The sequence below is a fragment of the Hevea brasiliensis genome, unplaced genomic scaffold, assembly GCF_030052815.1.
Source record: "Hevea brasiliensis isolate MT/VB/25A 57/8 unplaced genomic scaffold, ASM3005281v1 Scaf1, whole genome shotgun sequence".
Lineage (NCBI taxonomy): Eukaryota > Viridiplantae > Streptophyta > Magnoliopsida > Malpighiales > Euphorbiaceae > Hevea > Hevea brasiliensis.
Window position 1 is genome coordinate 370,500 of NW_026614585.1, and position 19,449 is coordinate 389,948.

Below are 19,449 nucleotides of genomic sequence, written 5' to 3' on the forward strand. Positions count from 1 at the left end.
TTTTTTACATTTTTTTATATTAATGTTAAATAATGCACTAAAAATCCAAATCTTTTTATTCTAATTTAATAATTTTAATTTTGATTCATTTGATCAAACCTTTAAAAATAAAAAAAATTGTGTATCTAAATTTTAAATTGTATCTAAATTTCAAATTAAATTTTGGCAAGCCAACATATTTATTTTATTATTAAATAGTAGAGCCTCACGTTACATAAAATTAAAAAAAAAAAAATCATTCGCACTCCTAGCCAAACCCATCGTTTCAACATCACACATTAATTCCTGCACTTTATGCCACTCCTTTCAATCTTTTCTATTATTTAATAATAATTAAAAAATAAAAGCTACAATTTCTTCAATTTTTAAATTGCCAATGCATAATCATTGGATTAAAACATATATATTAAAAAGATTTAGATTTTTAGCGTGATTAAACCTAAATAATTAACGGCAATGGTGGAAAGGTTTAAATTACTGTTTGCCTCCCACCAAAACTTTTAAAATTTAAAATTTTACACATAAATTTTAGTGTATTTTTTAAAAAATTAATATTTGCCTCTTTAATATTTTTATTTTATTTTATTTTCTGTATTTTTATTCATATTTTTTTATATTATATTATTTTGATCACTTAATAGTATATATTTTTATTTTAATTCATATATTTTATTAACATTTCTTTTAATTTCTTTTTTAGCCCTTCCAATCTTGAATTTCTAGTTCTGGCCTTGTATGACGGGTTAACTTCAGTACACTTTTTGTTGGGAATTTTACGAAGCATCATACTTGGTCTTCTAATGATTAATTAATGTATAATTTGTTTGCGATTATTCAAAAAGAAGCATTGATGGTTACAGAAACAAAAGATACCTATGAGGACAAATGAGACAGGCCTCCTTGTTTCTATGTTGCAAGGCATATTGTTGATTTTACCACCCAAAATATTCATAAATTTAAAGACCGAATTCGATAAAATCAGGATATTATTATATTATGCAAATACGGCAGCATCTTTTATTGTCTATTTTGCCACCAACTTCACTACCGAAAACTAAAATTCTCACACTATATTAATAAATAAAGAGAAGTCTATCAATAAATAAATAAATGGAATAGACTTGAATATAATAGGATATTAATTAATTCATTAGCCTAATAACGCTGAAGTCGTATTCAAAATTATGAGTTCTGAATTTAAATTTAAATTAAAACTAAATATATTTAAAAAATTAATTAGGCTATACTTGACTAGCAATCATGCAACAAATAGAACTTACATTAAGAGGTAAGAGATTATGTGTGGTCATTAATAATTGAATAACTTGAAGTCGTATTTTAATAATAATTAGTTAAATACTCGTGATATGCATAAATTTGATAAAATTAATTTTTTTATATTTAATTTAAATTTTAATATTATTTATAATATTTTTATATAATTTGATTATTAAATTTATAGTAATTCTCTCACCTTTATATTTTATTTTTAATCTTTATATGTCCAATTTGAATTTTTAATATAATTGTTTTTTATTACTTTTTGTAATATATTTTATATGAGAAAAACAAATTTGTTAATTTGTATATAATTAAAATATATCATTAAATTAGTTAATTTATATATAATTAAAATATATCATTACTTACAAAAATAAATAAATGAAAAATTAAAAATTTATAAAATAAAAGAAGACACATGCAAAATTAATAATTACATTTACCTAACTATTATTATTTTTTTTAATAGTTAGTGCTATTTGATCTATTAGTTTATAGATTCAACAATCTCTTTCAAATATTATAAGGAATTAGGAATCAACAGAAATATAAACAAATTTTGAGAATCAAAACTAATAAAACTTAAATAGAAATAATGAAAAATTAAGCAAATCAAAGAACAATTCTAAAGCATTAGGTAATAGAAGAAAGTTTAATAATTCTGGCGCAAGATGCTTACAATTTTAAGGAAAGATTATGGAGAAAAATTGAAAATAAATTTAATTCAATTATTAAATAATTCTAATTGAAAAAAAAATAAGCCATTAATTTTGATATTCAAAGTTTAGCCATCCAATGGACATAGATCATAAAACAATGGCTATAAGTTGCAAATTATTGCTCACTAAATGTAATTTATTTATTTTTATCATAAATTAACATAATTGATTAAAGAAAAATTAAAACATCAACATAATAATATTAAAGGAAAAAAAATTAATAATTAAGCTCTAGGGAAAACTTGGCTTACTATATATATATATATATATATATATATATATATATATATATATATATATATATATATATATATATATATATATATATATATTTATTTATTTATTTATTTATTTATTTATTGATTTGATATTTTTCTAAAATAAATTAAAATTTACTCACCACCCTTGACATTATTTTGTGATAAACTAATTATAGGTGAAATTAAGAAATCCAAAAAAAAAGGCCAGCTAGTTTTCATAATCTAAAATCGTTTAATTCTATATAGCATTGTGATTCATGAGGTGAAAGTGAAACAAGGAGTACAAAGATCTAATAAATAACTATAATTTTTTTGAAATGGTCCATCCGGCAACATGATATCATGGGACAAACCGCCCTAGTTCTTGCAAACTTGCAGTGAGTTGCTACATAGCAACTACCACCCAACCAGCACTTGTTTGTTTTGTCCTAAACCTATAGAATTTTTGCATATATAAATACTCCGAGATCAAGCTTAAGCTCCTTTATCCTTGTGAGCTATGCAAAAGGTAAGTAATTAGGTATAGCTTCTTTGATCACTTATGGGAAAGAAAATATTTCTTGTGGTTCTGTGCTTGGCCACTGTTCTTGATCTTCACTTAGCAAATGCAGAAGTTCCTGCTGTTTTCATATTAGGAGATTCAACAGCTGATACTGGTACCAACAATTTCTTGCCTGATAGTAAAGACAGGGCTGATTTTCCTCCTTATGGCATTGATTTTCCTCACTCTAGGCCTACTGGAAGGTTCAGTAATGGCCTTAATAGTGCTGATTTTCTTGGTGAGTATTTTTCTGCCAAGAATATTATGCAGGTTGTGTTTGTTTTCTGCAGAGAATATGCATGTTGGCGTTAATGCTTTCTGTGATTATTTTGTGCTTTTGTTTTGTACTTTCAGCTGAGCTAATGGGATTCAAGAGAAGTCCATTGCCCTTCTTCTATCTGGTGAACAACACAAAATTCATCAAGAGGCCTAGCTTCAGAGGAGCAAACTTTGCTTCTGCTGGGTCTGGCATTCTTAACATAACTGGACAAACAAAGGTAAGGACCTGCTTTTCATCAAAATTTCTTGAATTATTTTGCATGCAACTGCAAAATTCAGGAAGAATACTGTGGTTTTTAACATTCCAAAATGATGTCTCGCAGAATGGCCTGAAGAATGTTGTCCCATTGGAAGAGCAAATAGGGCAATTTTCTTCAATCTACAGTGAACTTGTAGCTATTAAGGGTCAAGCTTCTGCTGAAGTTTTTCTCTCCAAGTCTTTGTTCTTCATCAGCGTCGGTAGCAATGATATTTTTGCTTATTACCTTTCAAGAAGTACTGTTCCAAAACAAGAGTTCATAGCTACATTAGGATTTATATACGACAGCTATTTAAGGGTGAGATTTCTTCACAGTAATAATGGAATCACCAGAGTATAATAGAAACCTTAAACCTAACTTGTGTTGATATGCAGACCTTATATAAACTAGGAGCAAGGAAGTTTGGCATTATAAGTGTTCCACCAATTGGGTGTTGTCCAGCTCTAAGGATTCAAAACACTACAGGAGGTTGTTTAGAGGACTTGAATAATCTTGCTCTAGAATTTCACTCGATGATCAATACCCAATTGATCAAGCTCAGCACAGATTATTCAGACATGAAGTATTCCCTTGGAAATGCATATGAGATGACTATAAATGTGTTGGACAACCCTTGTCCATTCGGTAAGCAATTCAATCTCAAGAATACTATAGTACATTTACATGTACATTTCAATTAGATGTCTTTGATGATTGAATTAGTCTTAAATTTCAGGATTTAAGAATGTGTCAAATCCATGTTGTGGAGATGAAAGGACACCCTGCGGTCCAAATGCTACCTTTTGTTCGAATCGCCGCGAATACTTGTTCTGGGATTCAGTCCACCCTACACAGGCTGCTGCAGGACTGGCAGCTAGAACCCTGTATGGTGGCGAACTACGATTCGTCAGTCCCATTAACTTCAAACAGTTGGCTGACGCTTAATTAGCCAGATATTGTTCGTCCTCACTGATGTGCAATTCCTGATGATGTTACCGAATAAAGGAACCACTCTCTCCTAATTCTATTCTTGTAACAGGAAAATAATGTTAGTAGAATTGCTCTTGTTTTCTTATATTTTGGTTATAGGTTCTTGAATGCCATGTAACTCTGAAGATGGAATAATGTAATTGGTATTTACTTTATACTCTACTTCAGGTACAAATTTTGAAATTGAGTGAATATAGCTCAAGAAAAAATATTTACTATAAGCCGTACAGTTGTATAGATTGGGTGTGAGAGTGAGATCTTACATTAAACAATTGTTTACTCATAAGAAAACCAGGCTTTCTAATTTTTCTTCTTGGAAAATAATATAAAATCTATAAATTCAATGGTATAATTTTAAGGGTGAATTATAATTTAGTCTCTAAATTTTGGCAAAACCCACAACTTAGTTCCTGCAATTTAGTCCTTAGGATTTGTTAAAACCTACAATTTGGTCCCTTCATCCAATTTTCCGTCTAATTAATCGTTAATTATAGCAAGATTTACCAAAATGTCCTTAGCTCTATATTTTCTATTGTATTATAAATAAATTAGTCTCAACTCAATTCAACTCAACTCAACTAAGCCTTTATTTCAAAAATTTAGGATCGGCTATATGAATTCTCTTTCTCCACTCTAAACGATTTTGGGTTAAATCCTCGAAAATGTGTAATGCTTCTAGGTCATGTTGTACTACTCTCTTCCAGGTCAGTTTAGGTCTACCCCTTCTTTTCTTTCTATCATCTAATCTAATATGCTCTACTTGTCTAACTGGAGCCTCCGTATGTCTACGTTTCACATGACCAAACCACCTCAATCTCTCTTCTCTCAACTTATCCTCAATTAGCACCACTCCTACCTTTTCTCTAATACTCTCATTACAGACTTTATCTAGTCTAGTATGGCCACTCATCCACCTTAACATTTTCATCTTCGTAACTCTTATCTTAGACACATATGACTCCTTTAGTGCCCAATACTCACTACCATATAACATGGCCGGTCGTATGGTTGTATGGTAAAATTTTTCTTTCAACTTATTGAGAATCTTGCGATCATATAAAACTCCCGTGACACGTCTCCACTTCAGCCATCCAACTTTAATCCTATGACTAACATCCTCCTCACATCCCCCATCTACTTGAAGGACTGAGCTGAGACATTTAAAGTGATTACTTTGGGACAGTACCACTCCATCCAAACTAACTCCTTCCCTATCACCATTTCGGCTTTCACTGAACTTGCATTACATGTATTCTGTCTTCGTTCTACTTAACTTAAAGCCCTTTGACTCTAGAGTGCTTCTCCAAAGCTCTAGCTTTCTATTGACTCCTTCTCGCGTCTCATCTATCAAAACTATATCATCCACAAACATCATGCACTAAGGGATACTCTCTTGTATATGTTTCGTCAATTCATCTAAAACTAATATAAAAATGTAAGGGCTTACAGCTGAACCTTGGTGTAATCCAACTGAGATAGGAAAATCTCTTGTGTCCCCTCTCACTGTACGCACAATAGTAGTTGCTCCTTTATACATATTTTTTAACACTTGTATGTACCTAATAGATATTCTCTTTCATTCTAACACTCTCTATAAGACATCTCTTGGAACTGTAACACCCCTCACCCGTCTACAGTGTAGCCGAGCAAGGTGTGTCACACGGAGTGCCGGAGCACCTAATCTTATCTGATTTCATTATAGTTCTTGATTTACTTGTTCAAAAACTTTATTTGAGGTTTAGGCTATTTTTACTGTTTATCAAAATCTGACTAATTTAGAAAATTCAAAAATTTTAATGACAATCTAGCAGAGTGCTGGCAATAATTTGGACTAACAGTTCTTCTGAACGTGCCAAAAATAATTTCAATATATTCTCAAATTCATAACTCAGATTATTTCAAAACATTCTCAACAGTTTCTCAAACTCAGATTCAGTCTCAAAACTTCTCAAACACAATCTCATTCAGAATCATTATGATTAGATAATCAACTCAAATATCAGAATTCTTATATTTCATTAACTTATATAATTTGCCAATTAAGTACATAAATTTATCAAGTACAGGATATACAAATGAAATTACAGTTACTAATTCACATTACAATATAAGCAGTAATTATAATGAGCAGATTAGAAAACATGCTTAAAACGAGCCCTATCTACATGCATTGCTGAGGATGTGACAACCTTGAACTCTTCTAACACTTCTGCAGATCTGGACTTCAAAAATCTCAGTCAACTGTCCACTGGTTTTACCTTCAGTACCTGCGCGAGGAAACAATTTCATCGCGCTAAGCATTTCTGCTTAGTGGTGCAATAGTATAACAAGATATAATATATACAAATAAAGAAAGAAATAAATCATAATTCGGATACTCAAGAATCAATTTAATTTTGGTATGATATTTCTAGTATCAACTATCTTATAAACTAGTTTGATATTCTTTGGAAGTACTAAGTTATAACCTTTCAGTAAATAAACTCAGTATACAAATTATTCTAACTATATTGTACTTTAAGTCTTTATGGTTTTGCAAATTGTATTTTTGTTATGTTTTTATTGCTAATCTCTTTTACTCATTTCATTCAATACTTAATGGTACTGAAATTTCATTTTACTTAACTTAACTGCCTGAATTGAATAATATTTTAATTGACTGCCCGTGTAGCCTATACACTGACCAGACTGGATAAACGGATATACTAGCACTGGGTACCTAGTATCTCGAGCCATCACACCATTGGTTACAAAGTATCTCCCGGTGTGCAAGCAGTATGGCTAAAAGCCATATAATCAATCAGTAAGGTAATAAGCGAAGTATAATAACATAATCCATATAGCCATAGGCTATTAAAATCACATTGTGGCATAATAAGCCATAAAACACAATATGGCATAAAGCCATTCACAGAACAACTGTCAGAATCCTATTGGCATGCCAACCTATCCAAACTAGTCAACTAGGCAAACTAGGGCATATTACAAGATTAAATATTTATTTCTTTATTTTCAGGGTTTACTGGTCATTATACAATTCACTGGTCAATGAAAATGTTGACCTTTTTATACATCATGGATAAGTTGATTCTAGTATCAACATGTCACAATTTGCATTTTAATATACTACCAATATAGTGCAATTTACAATTCTCACAAGTTGGCATTTATTGCCAAATTACTTCAAGGCTTCATTGTATATTAATGTCAAATTTTTAGTTTTAGTGTGCTAGATTGGTCTAGCTTAATGTCCTATTTCTCTTGATTTTTAGCTTCTGGTCAAAGAAGCAAAATTGTAGCTCTATGTCTTATTGAACTTTTGGCACAAATTTCAAGTCATTCTGAGTTGTATAGACCAAGATATGGTCAATTTACTAAAACTGGACAGATTGCATCTTTAGTGCAAAATTTGGTCAATTTTAGGTCAAATTCAGTTCTGGCAGTTTTGGTACCCTAACTTGGGCAAGCAATTTGACTTGGTTCTGGTCATTTCTGGACTTTGGTATCTTCATAAGAATTGTAGCTCTATGTCTAAGTTTCCATGGTATAAATTTCAGGTCATTTGTACCTATTTTGTGTGAGTTATGGTCACATGAGTGACTACTGTTCAAATGGTCAAATTTTGGGTTGCAATGGTTCTAGACAGTTTTGTTACCTCAACTTGTGCAAGCAATTTGACTTAGTAAATGACATTTCTGGGTTTTGTGATCTTCACCAAAGTTGTAGCTCTATGTCTAAGCTTTCCATGGTATAAATTTCAGATCATTTGGACCTGTTTGGTGTGAGTTATGGTCACATGAGTGACTACTGTTTAAATGGTCAAATTCTGGATTGCAATGGTTCTGGACAGTTTTGTTACCTCAACTTGTGCAAGCAATTTGACTTAGTAAATGACATTTCTGGGTTCTATGATCTTCACCAAAGTTTTAGCTATATGTCTAAGCTTTCCATGGTATAAATTTCAGATCATTTGGACCTGTTTTGAGTGAGTTATGGTCACATGAGTGACTACTGTTTAAATGGTCAAATTCTGGGTTGCAATGGTTCTGGACAGTTTTGTTACCTTAACTTGTGCAAGCAATTTGACTTAGTAAATGACATTTTTGGGTTCTGTGATCTTCACCAAAGTTGTATCTCTATGTCTAAGCTTTCTATGGTATAAATTTCAGGTCATTTGGACCTATTTTGAGTGAGTTATGGCCAATTGAATGGCTACTGTTCATATGGTCAAAAATTTTGAGTTCACTAATGGCAATTCGGATTTGGTCATTTCTTTAGGTCATTTCTAGGCAGAATTTTGGCATAACTTCTACATGAAAATTGGTCCATTACAAGTCTAATTTTACCTCCAATTGGCCTCATACCAATTGGGATCACACATTTTTATTTATGGCTCAATTTATCTACTATTTTCAATATAACACAACCTGTACATGAAATAACACTTCCATTTATCATTCCTCCTCCTCCCAAAACTACAATTCTGAATTCATGGCACTTCTAATCTCATTCATCAAGTCTCAAATTGGTCAATTCCCAACAATTTACTTAAGTCCTCATTAATCAATACAGAACCCTAATTCACAAAGTCAAGGTCAACAATATATACTTGTAAACAATTAGTTAATACTTGAAATTTTCACTAACAACTTACAATACACACCCATTAATCTATCAATACCATAATTCAACAATATAATTCATGAATTACCAATTCCTTAAGTACCTCAAGGCTGCCACATTTAAGCTCAATTGTCCAAAGTCTCTAACACTTGTTCAAACCCCTAATTCAATTATCATTTCAAACATACACATGCCCATAAGCTCTAATTCATTTATTTACTTAATTCAACATGTCTAACCATCAATTACAATTAGAATTAACCAGCTTCCCATGGACTTCCTTGGCTATTGAATTTAAATCCCCACAAATACTCATCCAATTCTTTCAATTTCTCCACAATTCAACTCATCACAACATCTACTCAAAGTTTAATTAAGCAAGGGAGGAAAAATAAACACTAACCTTTTATGGAGCTTGCTAAGACTTCATCAAATCCTCTTCTTTTTTGCTTCCAATATACTGCCCATGATGTATAGACTAAGTTTAATGAAGGACTCTTGAAGAAATGGTGGCTTGATCATGGTAGATTAGGGCTTGCATGTGGGACGGCCATGGAGAAAGCTTGAGAGCTCCAATTCGGCCATGGGTGTGTGAGGTTGAAGATGAAGTGTTTTTTGTGATAAATTCTGTCTATTTGGTGCTTTTATATGTCCATAATGCTCTACTAACTTAGATTAAATGTTAAACTAATTCAAGGTTTCCCTTAATTGCAATTATGCCATCATTTTTCACTATTTACATTATATGTCAATTTCTTATTTTTAATACTACTTATTTTTAATGGACATTTAGGTCAAAAGCCAACTCTAGGTGTCAAATGACCAAAATGCCCCTCTTCGGGTCAAATTCGGACTTTTTCGGTAACACCGATTTACTCCTTGTACCGCCGATTTCTTTAATTTTTATTTTTCGTTTATACTAAATTACTAATTTTTCTTTGACATTTTCAATGTCGATTACACCTCAGTAGACCTTTCATTATGTCCCGAAAATATTTTCCCAAGTTCCCCGCGGTCTAGGGCTAGTCAACGGTTCTCGCCGTAACTTCCCAGTGCGGTCACCCATCGCTATGGTTTGGCTCGTTTAACTTAGTCACATTTTATCTCTTTTATTTTTCCTTAATATTTCTTGTATTTTCTTTTTATTTATTTAATCATTTTATGCATGTTTACTATCACCGAAGTGTAGTTATAGACATTTCGACTTTCCGGGGCAGGCATTAGCCTCCAGAACAGTGGGACATACGGACTACATAAAGTGAGGATGTTACAGGAACACTATCATAAGCCTTCTCCAAATCGATAAAAACCATGTGTAGATCTTTCTTCACATCTCTATATTTCTCCATCAAGCTTCTAATGAGAAAGATCGCTTTCATAGTTGAACGACCGGGTATGAAGCCAAATTGATTGGGAGAGATAGAAGTGTCATGACGTAGTCGATGTTCCACAACTCTCTCCTACAGCTTCATAGTATGGCTCATAAGTTTAATTTCCCTATAATTTGAGCAACTCTGTATGTCTCCTATATTTTTGAAAATGGATACTAAAATACTCCTCCTCCATTCATTAGGCATTTTCTTTGAGTTTAGAATATTATTAAACAATTTAGTTAACCATGCCACTCCCATATCTCCTAAACACTTCCACACTTCAATTGGTATTCCATCGGGTCTACAGGCTTTACCTACTTTCATTCTCTTAAGTGCTTCCTTTACTTCTAAAGATCTAATCCTTTTAGTATAATTCATATTTTTTTCTATTGCTCTGTAGTCTATATTCATGCTATTACCATTTTGACTATTATTAAAAAGATCATTAAAATAATTTCTCCATCTTTCTTTAATGTCCTCATCTTTTATCAACAATTTTCATTCTTTATCCTTAATGCACCTAACTTGATTGAGATCTTGACATTTCTTTTCTCTCCTCCTTGCTAATCTATAAATATCTTTCTCCTCTTCTTTAGTTACAAGTTTCTCATACAACTTTTCAAAGGCTTGTGCTTTTGCTTGACTAACTACCTTTTTTGCCTCTTTCTTTGCTATCTTGTACTGTTCATATGCCTCATTATTATCACACTTAGGTAATTTCTTATACCATTTCCTCTTTCTCTTTACTGCCTTTTGTACTTCCTCATTCCACCATCATCTCTTTTTTGAGGGTGGTCCATGTCCTCTAGACTCTCCAAGTACTTTTCTAGCTACTTCTCTAATCTTTGATGCCATCTGTATCCACATACCATTGGCCCCCACGTCAAGCTTCCATGCTTCGAACTCAAGAAGCTCATTTTTGAACTTCACTTGCTTTACTCCTTTCAACTCCCACCACTTTGTTCTAGCTACACTATTTCTTCTGACCTTACTTGAATTGTTCTTAAACTTGACATCCAATACCACTAACCGATGTTGGCTTGTTAAAGCCTCTCCCGGAATGACCTTACAATCTTTGCATAGAGCTCTATTTGGCTTCTATATTGCCCACTTTTGAAAGTCACTAAATGTGACTCTCTTTTTATAAACTATGTATTTGCTAGTATTAGGTCGTATGCCATAATAAAATTCAGGATGTTTTTTCCCTCCTCATTTTGGCTGTCAAAATCCATGAACATTCTCATAACCTTGCCTATCACTTCCTACATGTCCATTCAAATCTCCACTGATGAAAACATTCTCTTCATTTGGTATGCTTTGCATTAGATCATCCAAATCTTCCCAAAACCTTTGTTTACTTTCACTATCTAGTCCTATTTATGGGGAATAAGTACTAACTACATTTATTATTTCTCATTCTAGTACTAGCTTTACTAGTATAATTCTATCTCCTACTCTTTTTCACAGCTATTACAGCATCTTTCAATGTCTTGTCTATGATTATACCCACTTCGTTCCTATTCCTCTCCTTTCTGGTAAACCACAGTTTGTACCCTGAATTACCTACTTCCTTGCTTTTCTCTCCTACCCATTTAGTCTCTTGAATGCAAGCAATATTCACTCTTCTCCTTTCCAAGGTATCCAAAAGCTTCATTAATTTTTCTGTAAGTGATCCAACATTCCAAGTGCCAATCCTGATTCTCCTCCTATCCTGTTCCTTCCTAATTGATCTCCTTCTATGATATCTTCTATTGTTCTCTATGCCTATCTTGTATTCTATTCCACTATCTGTCCTATGGACTAACTTCTTTATCTACACCCGTCCATGATATGGGAACCCTTGCTCATTTAACACCACACCCGGGTGTCAGCATGGCGCGTCGCTTTTGGTGAATACCCTATACCCTTGCATATTTCTCACTACGCCCAGGCTCTGATGTAGCGCATTGTAAGTAGAGGACACCCCAACGTTTATATCATTTGAATCCATATCATAAGGTGTGACGAAATTTTTACGCTAGTTGTCACCTACTGCAACCCTCTTCCTTTATCCGGGCTTGGGACCGGCTAAGCACAAACTACTTAGGCGGAGTTTATAAATAAATTAGTCTATTGATTTAAATTTTATAAACAAAATAGTCACTTGATTTAAATTATTTTGTTTATATAATACAAAACCTTAGGGTCCAAATTGTTTACATGAGTTAGAAAATATATAGAGTTAACGGCATTTTAGCCATTTTTATTATAATTAATTGTAAATTGGATGGAAAATTAGACAGAATAACTAAATTGTAGGCTTTGTCAAATCTTAGGAGCTAAATTACTTAGTTTTGAAAATATATAGACTAAATTATAGGTATTATCAAACCTCAATGACTAAATTATAATGCCCTAATTTAAACACAAATTAATAACTCAAAATGGAAGAAATGGTTGGAATTTATTCAATATAAAATGCCCTTATTACTCATGATACACAATGCATGCTCATATCAACTGCCAATAAAGCAGCTTATATGTTCTTTATTTGATATTTTTGCAGCAATCAGGCCAAGTACGTTCTGCAGAAGACCCAAGTTGTAAATTGTTCATAGGTAGACTAGCTGCTCAGTAATCTGACACTTCAAATAAATGATATTTCATGGTATAAATCATCCATGGAAAGAATAGTATCAGTAGCTGAGTCATCCTGTCTCCACAGGCATGTTTCATCTCCCTCTCTCTGTATCTTTAGCCAATACCCTGGCTCCTCAAATAACCTCAATATCTGCTCAAATACAGACCACCAAATTCCTTGTAAATTACAACAATTAACTTAAAACAACAAATAATGATCTGAATTTCAGTATATTTTATGTAATCTAATTTGAAAGAATATGACTATCAGTGAGTAATTTTAAAAGAACCAACTTCTCATTTTAAAACGAGGGGAGAATTATATTCACCATGGACATTTTTGGCCTCCTAGAAGATGAATGCTTAAGGCAGAGGCGGGCTGCAAGCATCATTATTTCCATCTCTTCTTCCACGTAGTTGTCCTTCAGGCAAGGATCAATCAGATGTTCCGGTAGGCCGGAACTTAGTAAAGATCTTGCCTGCAAATCATAGAAGCAAAATGCCAAAAAACTTTTAGATGAAGGCAGTTCTTTGTGAGAAAAAATAAATAAATAAAAATTATTGTATTACCCATAGCACTAAGCTTTCTTGTTTTGCCTGGTTCTTTTGGATAGCCTCTTTCCCAGTGATTAGTTCCAGAAGTACAACTCCATAGGAGTAGACATCTATTTTCTCATCTACCTTTCCATACATCATGTACTCTGGGGCCAAGTAACCAAACGTGCCCACAACATTAAATGGCTTTATGTTAGCTGAAGATACTTGATCTGATTGATTGTATACCATTGCTTCTCCAAAATCCGAGAGCTGAGAAAAAAGAACAGTTTAATTTGTGGGCGTGGAAAATTATGAACCGTTTCACATTGGAAACGTCTTCCAGGACAAATTAATGCTACAGAATATAGTGGTTCTTTTGAGATGATGTTCTCTGACCGTTTGAATCATAAGTTGTGACAGAACTTACTTGTGGCTGGCAATTCTCAGAGAGGAGAATGTTAGATGATTTCACATCTCTGTGAATTATTGGAGGATTGAAAGAACAATGAAGGTACTCCAATGCCTTTGCCACACCAATGGCAACTCCCATCCTCTCCCTCCACTTGAGTTGTTTAAAATTTTGGTTCAAGCTTCCCTTCAGCAGATTACACACAATTGCATGAATATCCTCGCCTTCACAGTACCCAATTATCTTAATGATGTTTTCGTGTTTCATGCTAGATAAGATCTCCACTTCTCGGTGAAGATCCTCTGCAGAAATGTGTGTTGTTTTAAGGACCTTCACAGCTGCATCCCGACCGTCCTCTAGCTTGGCACGATATACTTTACTGTTCCCTCCTTCTCCAATCACCATGTTAGGGCTGAAATTTTCAGTTGCTGAAATGAGCTCTTCCATGTTGAAAATCCTGATGGACCGCTGGGATTCTAGGATCACTAATCTGTGAAATAACTTCTTCGCAAAGAAGTTTGGAACCTCCACTTTTTTCCTGGCACCTTGCCATCCTGGACTATCGCTTTGTTGAATTGATGTTGGTATCAAGGAAGGTGGTGCAGCAAATGATTTTTGTAACTGATGGGCAGGAGGAAAGTAAAATTCTTCTGATGAAGATGATGGAAAGGATTGAAGAACTGCACAAGAAGAGCCTTGTTGTGAGGTTCCTTGCCTCTGGAGTATGATTCTGCCCACATTGTCGATGATCAGGAGGCTACAAGCTGGGGGCAAGCATTTTAGGCAAGTACTGATTACTGAATCTTTGGGCCTGCCACCATAAAAAACATAGTGCTTTGGCTCAGAAGTATATACTCGAGTCTCTTCAGAGCTATAAGGTTAGAGTTTCAACCCCAATTGACAAAATGATAGCTCCATATTACCTTGAAAGGCTGCATCCAAGTGCAAGTATGGTTGCAAAATTGACGCGAACTTGATGGGTTAATTCAGAAATGAAAGAGTCCCCGGTGCAGATTTTTATCAGGAAATCCACCTTCAGAATAAAAAGAAAGAATTAAAAAAAAATAAAAATACAATTTTAATCTTTCCATCTCTCTCGAGAGATCAAAATCCTATACCTGCTTGGACTTGCAAAGATCTTCATGGGTATGAAAAGTGTTGGGATCAAAAGTATCAAAAGGATCTTGAACATGAATGGCGATCACATAATCCCCTGGCTTGACTACTACATTGAGTAATCGCAGCAGCATTTCTCTGCTATAGTTACCTGATTTTAGACCAACTATAATTGTCCTATTCTTTGTTGTCCTTCTCCTCAGAAGTGAAGAAAATTTCCACTCTGAGCTTAGTCTCCCAACCATCATAAATGATACTGCTTCTGATATTCAGTCACCAATTCCCATTGCAGAATCAAGAAGCAGTGCCCTCATTTTTTTACCAATTCCAGCATTTTATTTCTTGGACCTGATTTTGCCATGTCCACCAATTTATTTATTGCTATAGTAGTTATGAATAGGACCAGTTTGATTTAATGTAATATTTTTTTTTCTTAATAAATGACTCTGATTGAGACTTAAATATAAAACTTTACAGCCTTAAAGATGATTATGATACTGTTGAACTAAAGCTCATTAGTCTAATGCAATCAAATTTAATGAAATGTAATAAAATAGTTTAATAGAATAATGACTTAAAATCCATTTTATTACTTCGTATTAAATTCAAATTAAATTAAGTGCATAAAGAGGATGTCTGGGTTGAAATCTCGCTCATATTGAAATCTCTTACCTCAATACTCTAAAAAGAAATCATTTGTCATATGCGGTGCAATTTTTTTAAATTGTTATTTAATTCTATATTTTAATAAAATTAAAGTCTTTATATTTTAAAAAATATATTATTTAATCTCTGTATTTTAATTCTATTAAACTGTTTAATCACTCTTTTAAATTTTTCGTTAGTCAATACTGGTGAAACTACCAATCAATTATTTTATTTTAGTGAAAATAATTAGTTAGTTCTTATAATTTAATTCCATTAACTATTTTATCTCATAATTATTTTTTATACTTAAACTATTCTAATTATCTCTCCATTATTTCTCTCATATCCTCTCATATTTCTCTCTCTATATTTTTTTTCCTTTACACTCACATCTTTCTCCCTCTATTCTCTCTTTGTTTTTATGATAAAAATAGTATAATCTGTCCACACAAAAAAGTTAATCGATTTTCTTAAATTTCTAATTAATCAAGGAAAATTAATTTACAATAGAAAAAAATACAAAAATGTAAATTCAGATTTAATCTCTACCTAACAAAATTTTTATTTATTTAAGAATATATTTTTCAAAATACATGGACTAACTAATTTATTTCACTAAAATAGAGGACTAAATAGTAGTCTTTTTCAAAATATAAGGATCAACTTATTAATTTTTTTAAAATAAATGAATTAAATAATAATTTGAATAGTATGAATAATAGAAAAATTGACAGATATACTAAATAATTTAATAAAATCAAAATATAGAGATTAAATTATATATTTTTTAAAATATAAAAATTAAATAATTAATTTTATTAAAATAAAGAAAGTAAATAAAAACTCTTCTTTTCTATTTTTAAATTTACGGATAGGATATTCTTTAATTAGCTTATACACACATCGAAATCTTATTTTTATAACTTTAAAAATATATTTTTTTCACAATGATTTAATATATTTTTCAGTCTAAATCCTCTCATCGAAGAATTTTAAAGACGCACCCCACATCGGCTTAAACATTGAAGATTATTTTTAAATAATTTTAGAATGTTTTCCAGTAAAATTAAACTGATAAGAAAGTAAGGCTTTCATTTTCTCCAATTAAATTGACCCTATTGAAGACAATGCAAATTGGTTTAAATATATAATCGTTTCAGAAATATAAGATAAAATCTACATGTCTTCAACTCTTTTATCATAATAGTTGCATGGAGTGAATAGAAATTTTTTAAAGTTAATGAAAACTAAGGTATCAAAATCAATCAATTTAGTGAATAAATAAAGTGAGACTTTGGAGATTTTGAAACGTACAAAATCTTATCTTTTGCGGGGTAAGTAATGCTTGGACTAAGAGAACCAAGTAGCCCTTAGAATAGGGGCATGCTGTGCAATTAAAATGTTGGGTCATATTGTAGTGAAGTGGTGCTCAAGTTGTCCTTGGAAGAAAGGACAGTTAAAATGATGGCTACAAGTCCATCCAAGCACGTTAGATGTATAGACAGGCCATCTATTGACGTCCACTGTAGTAGGGCAGTCTTTAATGAGTGCTACACATACATGTGCTCTTGCCACGTTTCGTTCAAGAACCAAGTAATTTATTTAAAAAAAAATGAAGTAATTTTAATCCGCTAAATATATCTTTTCAACCCCTAAATCAGTCATCTTTAATCTATCAAATTCTTAAAATTTTAATTTATTTTATTTTATAAATAAATATCATATAAAATCATTTAATTTTATTAATATTTTTATAAAAATTATTAAATTTTAATTTTATTATAAAATTTATTAAATTTTAATTAAATTTAATAAAAATAATTATAAATAAACATTAAAAATTTTTAAGTTAATATATTGATCTATTAATTATTTTTAAAATAAAATTATTTTATTTTATTAATTTATTTGAATAAACAAAAAAAATGATATATAAAATATATTTAATTATTTCGTAACTGTCAAACTTTTCTTCTTTCTTTTTATATTCTTTAATATTAATAATTATCAGGTAGTTAATTTTATTTATAAAATAATTAATATATTAATATATTAACTTAAAAATCTTTAATTTTGAATCAGAGTGACTTTTATGAAATTAAATTAAAATTAAGTAAATTTTATAAAAAAAATTAAAGATAAAAGACTTTTATAAAAAAATTTATAAAATTAAATAATCGTGTATAATAATTTACTTTTTATTTTACCCTTAAACTTACAAGTTTCATATTATTAAATACAATTTTAAACCTTGTCATGATAGAGCTTGAATGAATGCACATATACGTTTATGAACGAGAAATTGTAGAATATATTCATTGGACGTATAGTAAATTTATTACTCTTTAATTACGATGGATGTCATCATAAGTTAAAATCTATCTGTATATACACAACAATGGTATGACATAGTCCCCGTCGTGAATAGTAAAAAATTCCTATTTGAAAATGGCTGTTCAATTATAACAAAGATATTGGCACATTGGGAAGAAAAAAAAAAAATTGTGGCCATCCCTCGTTTCTCCTATCCCTTTTTACAAACAAAAGGGCACTACACAATCCTCTGCTTGTCTCTGTAACCCCAAACAAAAAGGCAAAAGATTAATTTCCTATAAGAAAATTTTAATTTAAAGAAAAAAAAAATACTTTGGAAACTAGAGAGATAGTAGTAATCAACATAAACCTTGTAAATGTTGAACGTTTAGAAATAAAATAAAGAGGGAGAGAGGAATGGGAGAGAGAGAAATAGTAGTAATCAATTTAAATCTTACAAAGGTTCAAAGCTTGAAAAGAGAAAGGAAGAAAGAGAGAGGAAAGAATCGAAAAGAGATAGAGTAATAGTAATAATTAAATAGTTTCTTATTAAATTTAAACTTTTAAAGGTCTAAAAGATGAATGAGGGAGAGAGATTAATGTTAACAGTTAAATAATTAAGTTTTAAACTTTAGCTCATATAGCTTTTAGAAATTCAAAGTTTAAAAAGAGTACTATGTGTGTATTTTAAAGGCTTAATGTTCAAATCTCATTAACTTAAAAATTATGTAGTTTTGATTTACTTATTAAGTTAATATGAATAAAACGATTATGATTAATTCTTTAAAAAATTAATTTAATTATTATTTATTATTTTACACACTTAATATATTAGATCATTAATGTGTTCATATACAATTATAGTTTATTATTTATAATAAATAACTAATAATTATATTTTATCCTATAATCAACCTATAAATATCAAGCATAAATAAATAGCATGAGTGACTTTATAGTTAAATTTTATATTTATTGAAATATTATAAAAAAATTTATCATATTATATTTTAACTTTATTTCTCATATAAAAATAATTGGCTTCCATTTAAAATTTTGTTTAATTTTTTAGAAAAATCACAAATAACTATATTTTGTATAATTTAATTATATAATAATTTCAAGTAACAATTATTAATATAATATTTTAAAAACTTATCTTGATGAAAATTATTATACTTTTGCAATATTAAAATTACAATAAATAAATTTATAAATAAACCTACTCATAAATCTATTTAATAAACTAATTTGTGAATGTATTAAAAGCTTTCATTCAAGTTAATTTATTAAGTACTCAATAACTTTTGGATGAGTCAATTCATGAGCTAACTCGTGAGTTTTAAATAAACAACATTTATAAACTTTTATTTAACTATTTTAAAACTAAACTAAACTAAATTAAAACTAAAATGTTATCCAGTCAATGGTCGTCTACTTAATATATAACTATTCTTCAGTATATTTTTTTATGATATTATAATGACTTTATTTTATATAAT

General features: G+C 30.8%; 2 protein-coding genes across 2 annotated transcripts; one reads left to right on the top strand and one right to left on the bottom strand.

Annotated features, from left to right (window-relative positions):
- The first annotated feature begins 2,801 nt into the window (after positions 1 to 2,801).
- LOC110636906 (GDSL esterase/lipase At5g55050-like) lies at positions 2,802 to 4,264 on the top strand. The gene is made up of 5 exons (XM_021786798.2): positions 2,802 to 3,039; positions 3,156 to 3,298; positions 3,404 to 3,637; positions 3,715 to 3,964; positions 4,056 to 4,264. The coding sequence occupies exons 1-5, from the start codon at positions 2,802 to 2,804 to the stop codon at positions 4,262 to 4,264; spliced, it is 1,074 nt and encodes a 357-aa protein (XP_021642490.2).
- An 8,465-nt stretch (positions 4,265 to 12,729) lies between these two features.
- Positions 12,730 to 15,328, bottom strand: LOC110636909 (protein kinase STUNTED). Its single transcript, XM_021786800.2, has 6 exons — positions 14,989 to 15,328; positions 14,794 to 14,903; positions 13,889 to 14,681; positions 13,495 to 13,731; positions 13,254 to 13,403; positions 12,730 to 13,075 (listed from the first exon to the last, which is right to left on the bottom strand). The coding sequence occupies exons 1-6, from the start codon at positions 15,232 to 15,234 to the stop codon at positions 12,932 to 12,934; spliced, it is 1,680 nt and encodes a 559-aa protein (XP_021642492.2). The 5' UTR covers positions 15,235 to 15,328; the 3' UTR covers positions 12,730 to 12,931.
- Between the last annotated feature and the right edge of the window lie 4,121 nt (positions 15,329 to 19,449).

What these genes read in the sequence shown, in the direction of transcription:
- LOC110636906 (XM_021786798.2), top strand. Translation starts at nt 2,802, where the DNA reads ATGGGAAAGAAAATATTTCTTGTGGTTCTGTGCTTGGCCACTGTTCTT. An exon ending in TAATAGTGCTGATTTTCTTG is followed by an intron (nt 3,040 to 3,155) that starts GTGAGTATTTTT and finishes TTGTACTTTCAG; the next exon opens with CTGAGCTAATGGGATTCAAG. An exon ending in TATACGACAGCTATTTAAGG is followed by an intron (nt 3,638 to 3,714) that starts GTGAGATTTCTT and finishes GTTGATATGCAG; the next exon opens with ACCTTATATAAACTAGGAGC.
- LOC110636909 (XM_021786800.2), bottom strand. Translation starts at nt 15,234, where the DNA reads ATGATGGTTGGGAGACTAAGCTCAGAGTGGAAATTTTCTTCACTTCTG. An exon ending in CTGAGAATTGCCAGCCACAA is followed by an intron (nt 13,732 to 13,888) that starts GTAAGTTCTGTC and finishes CTTTTTTCTCAG; the next exon opens with CTCTCGGATTTTGGAGAAGC. An exon ending in GGAGGCCAAAAATGTCCATG is followed by an intron (nt 13,076 to 13,253) that starts GTGAATATAATT and finishes GTATTTGAGCAG; the next exon opens with ATATTGAGGTTATTTGAGGA.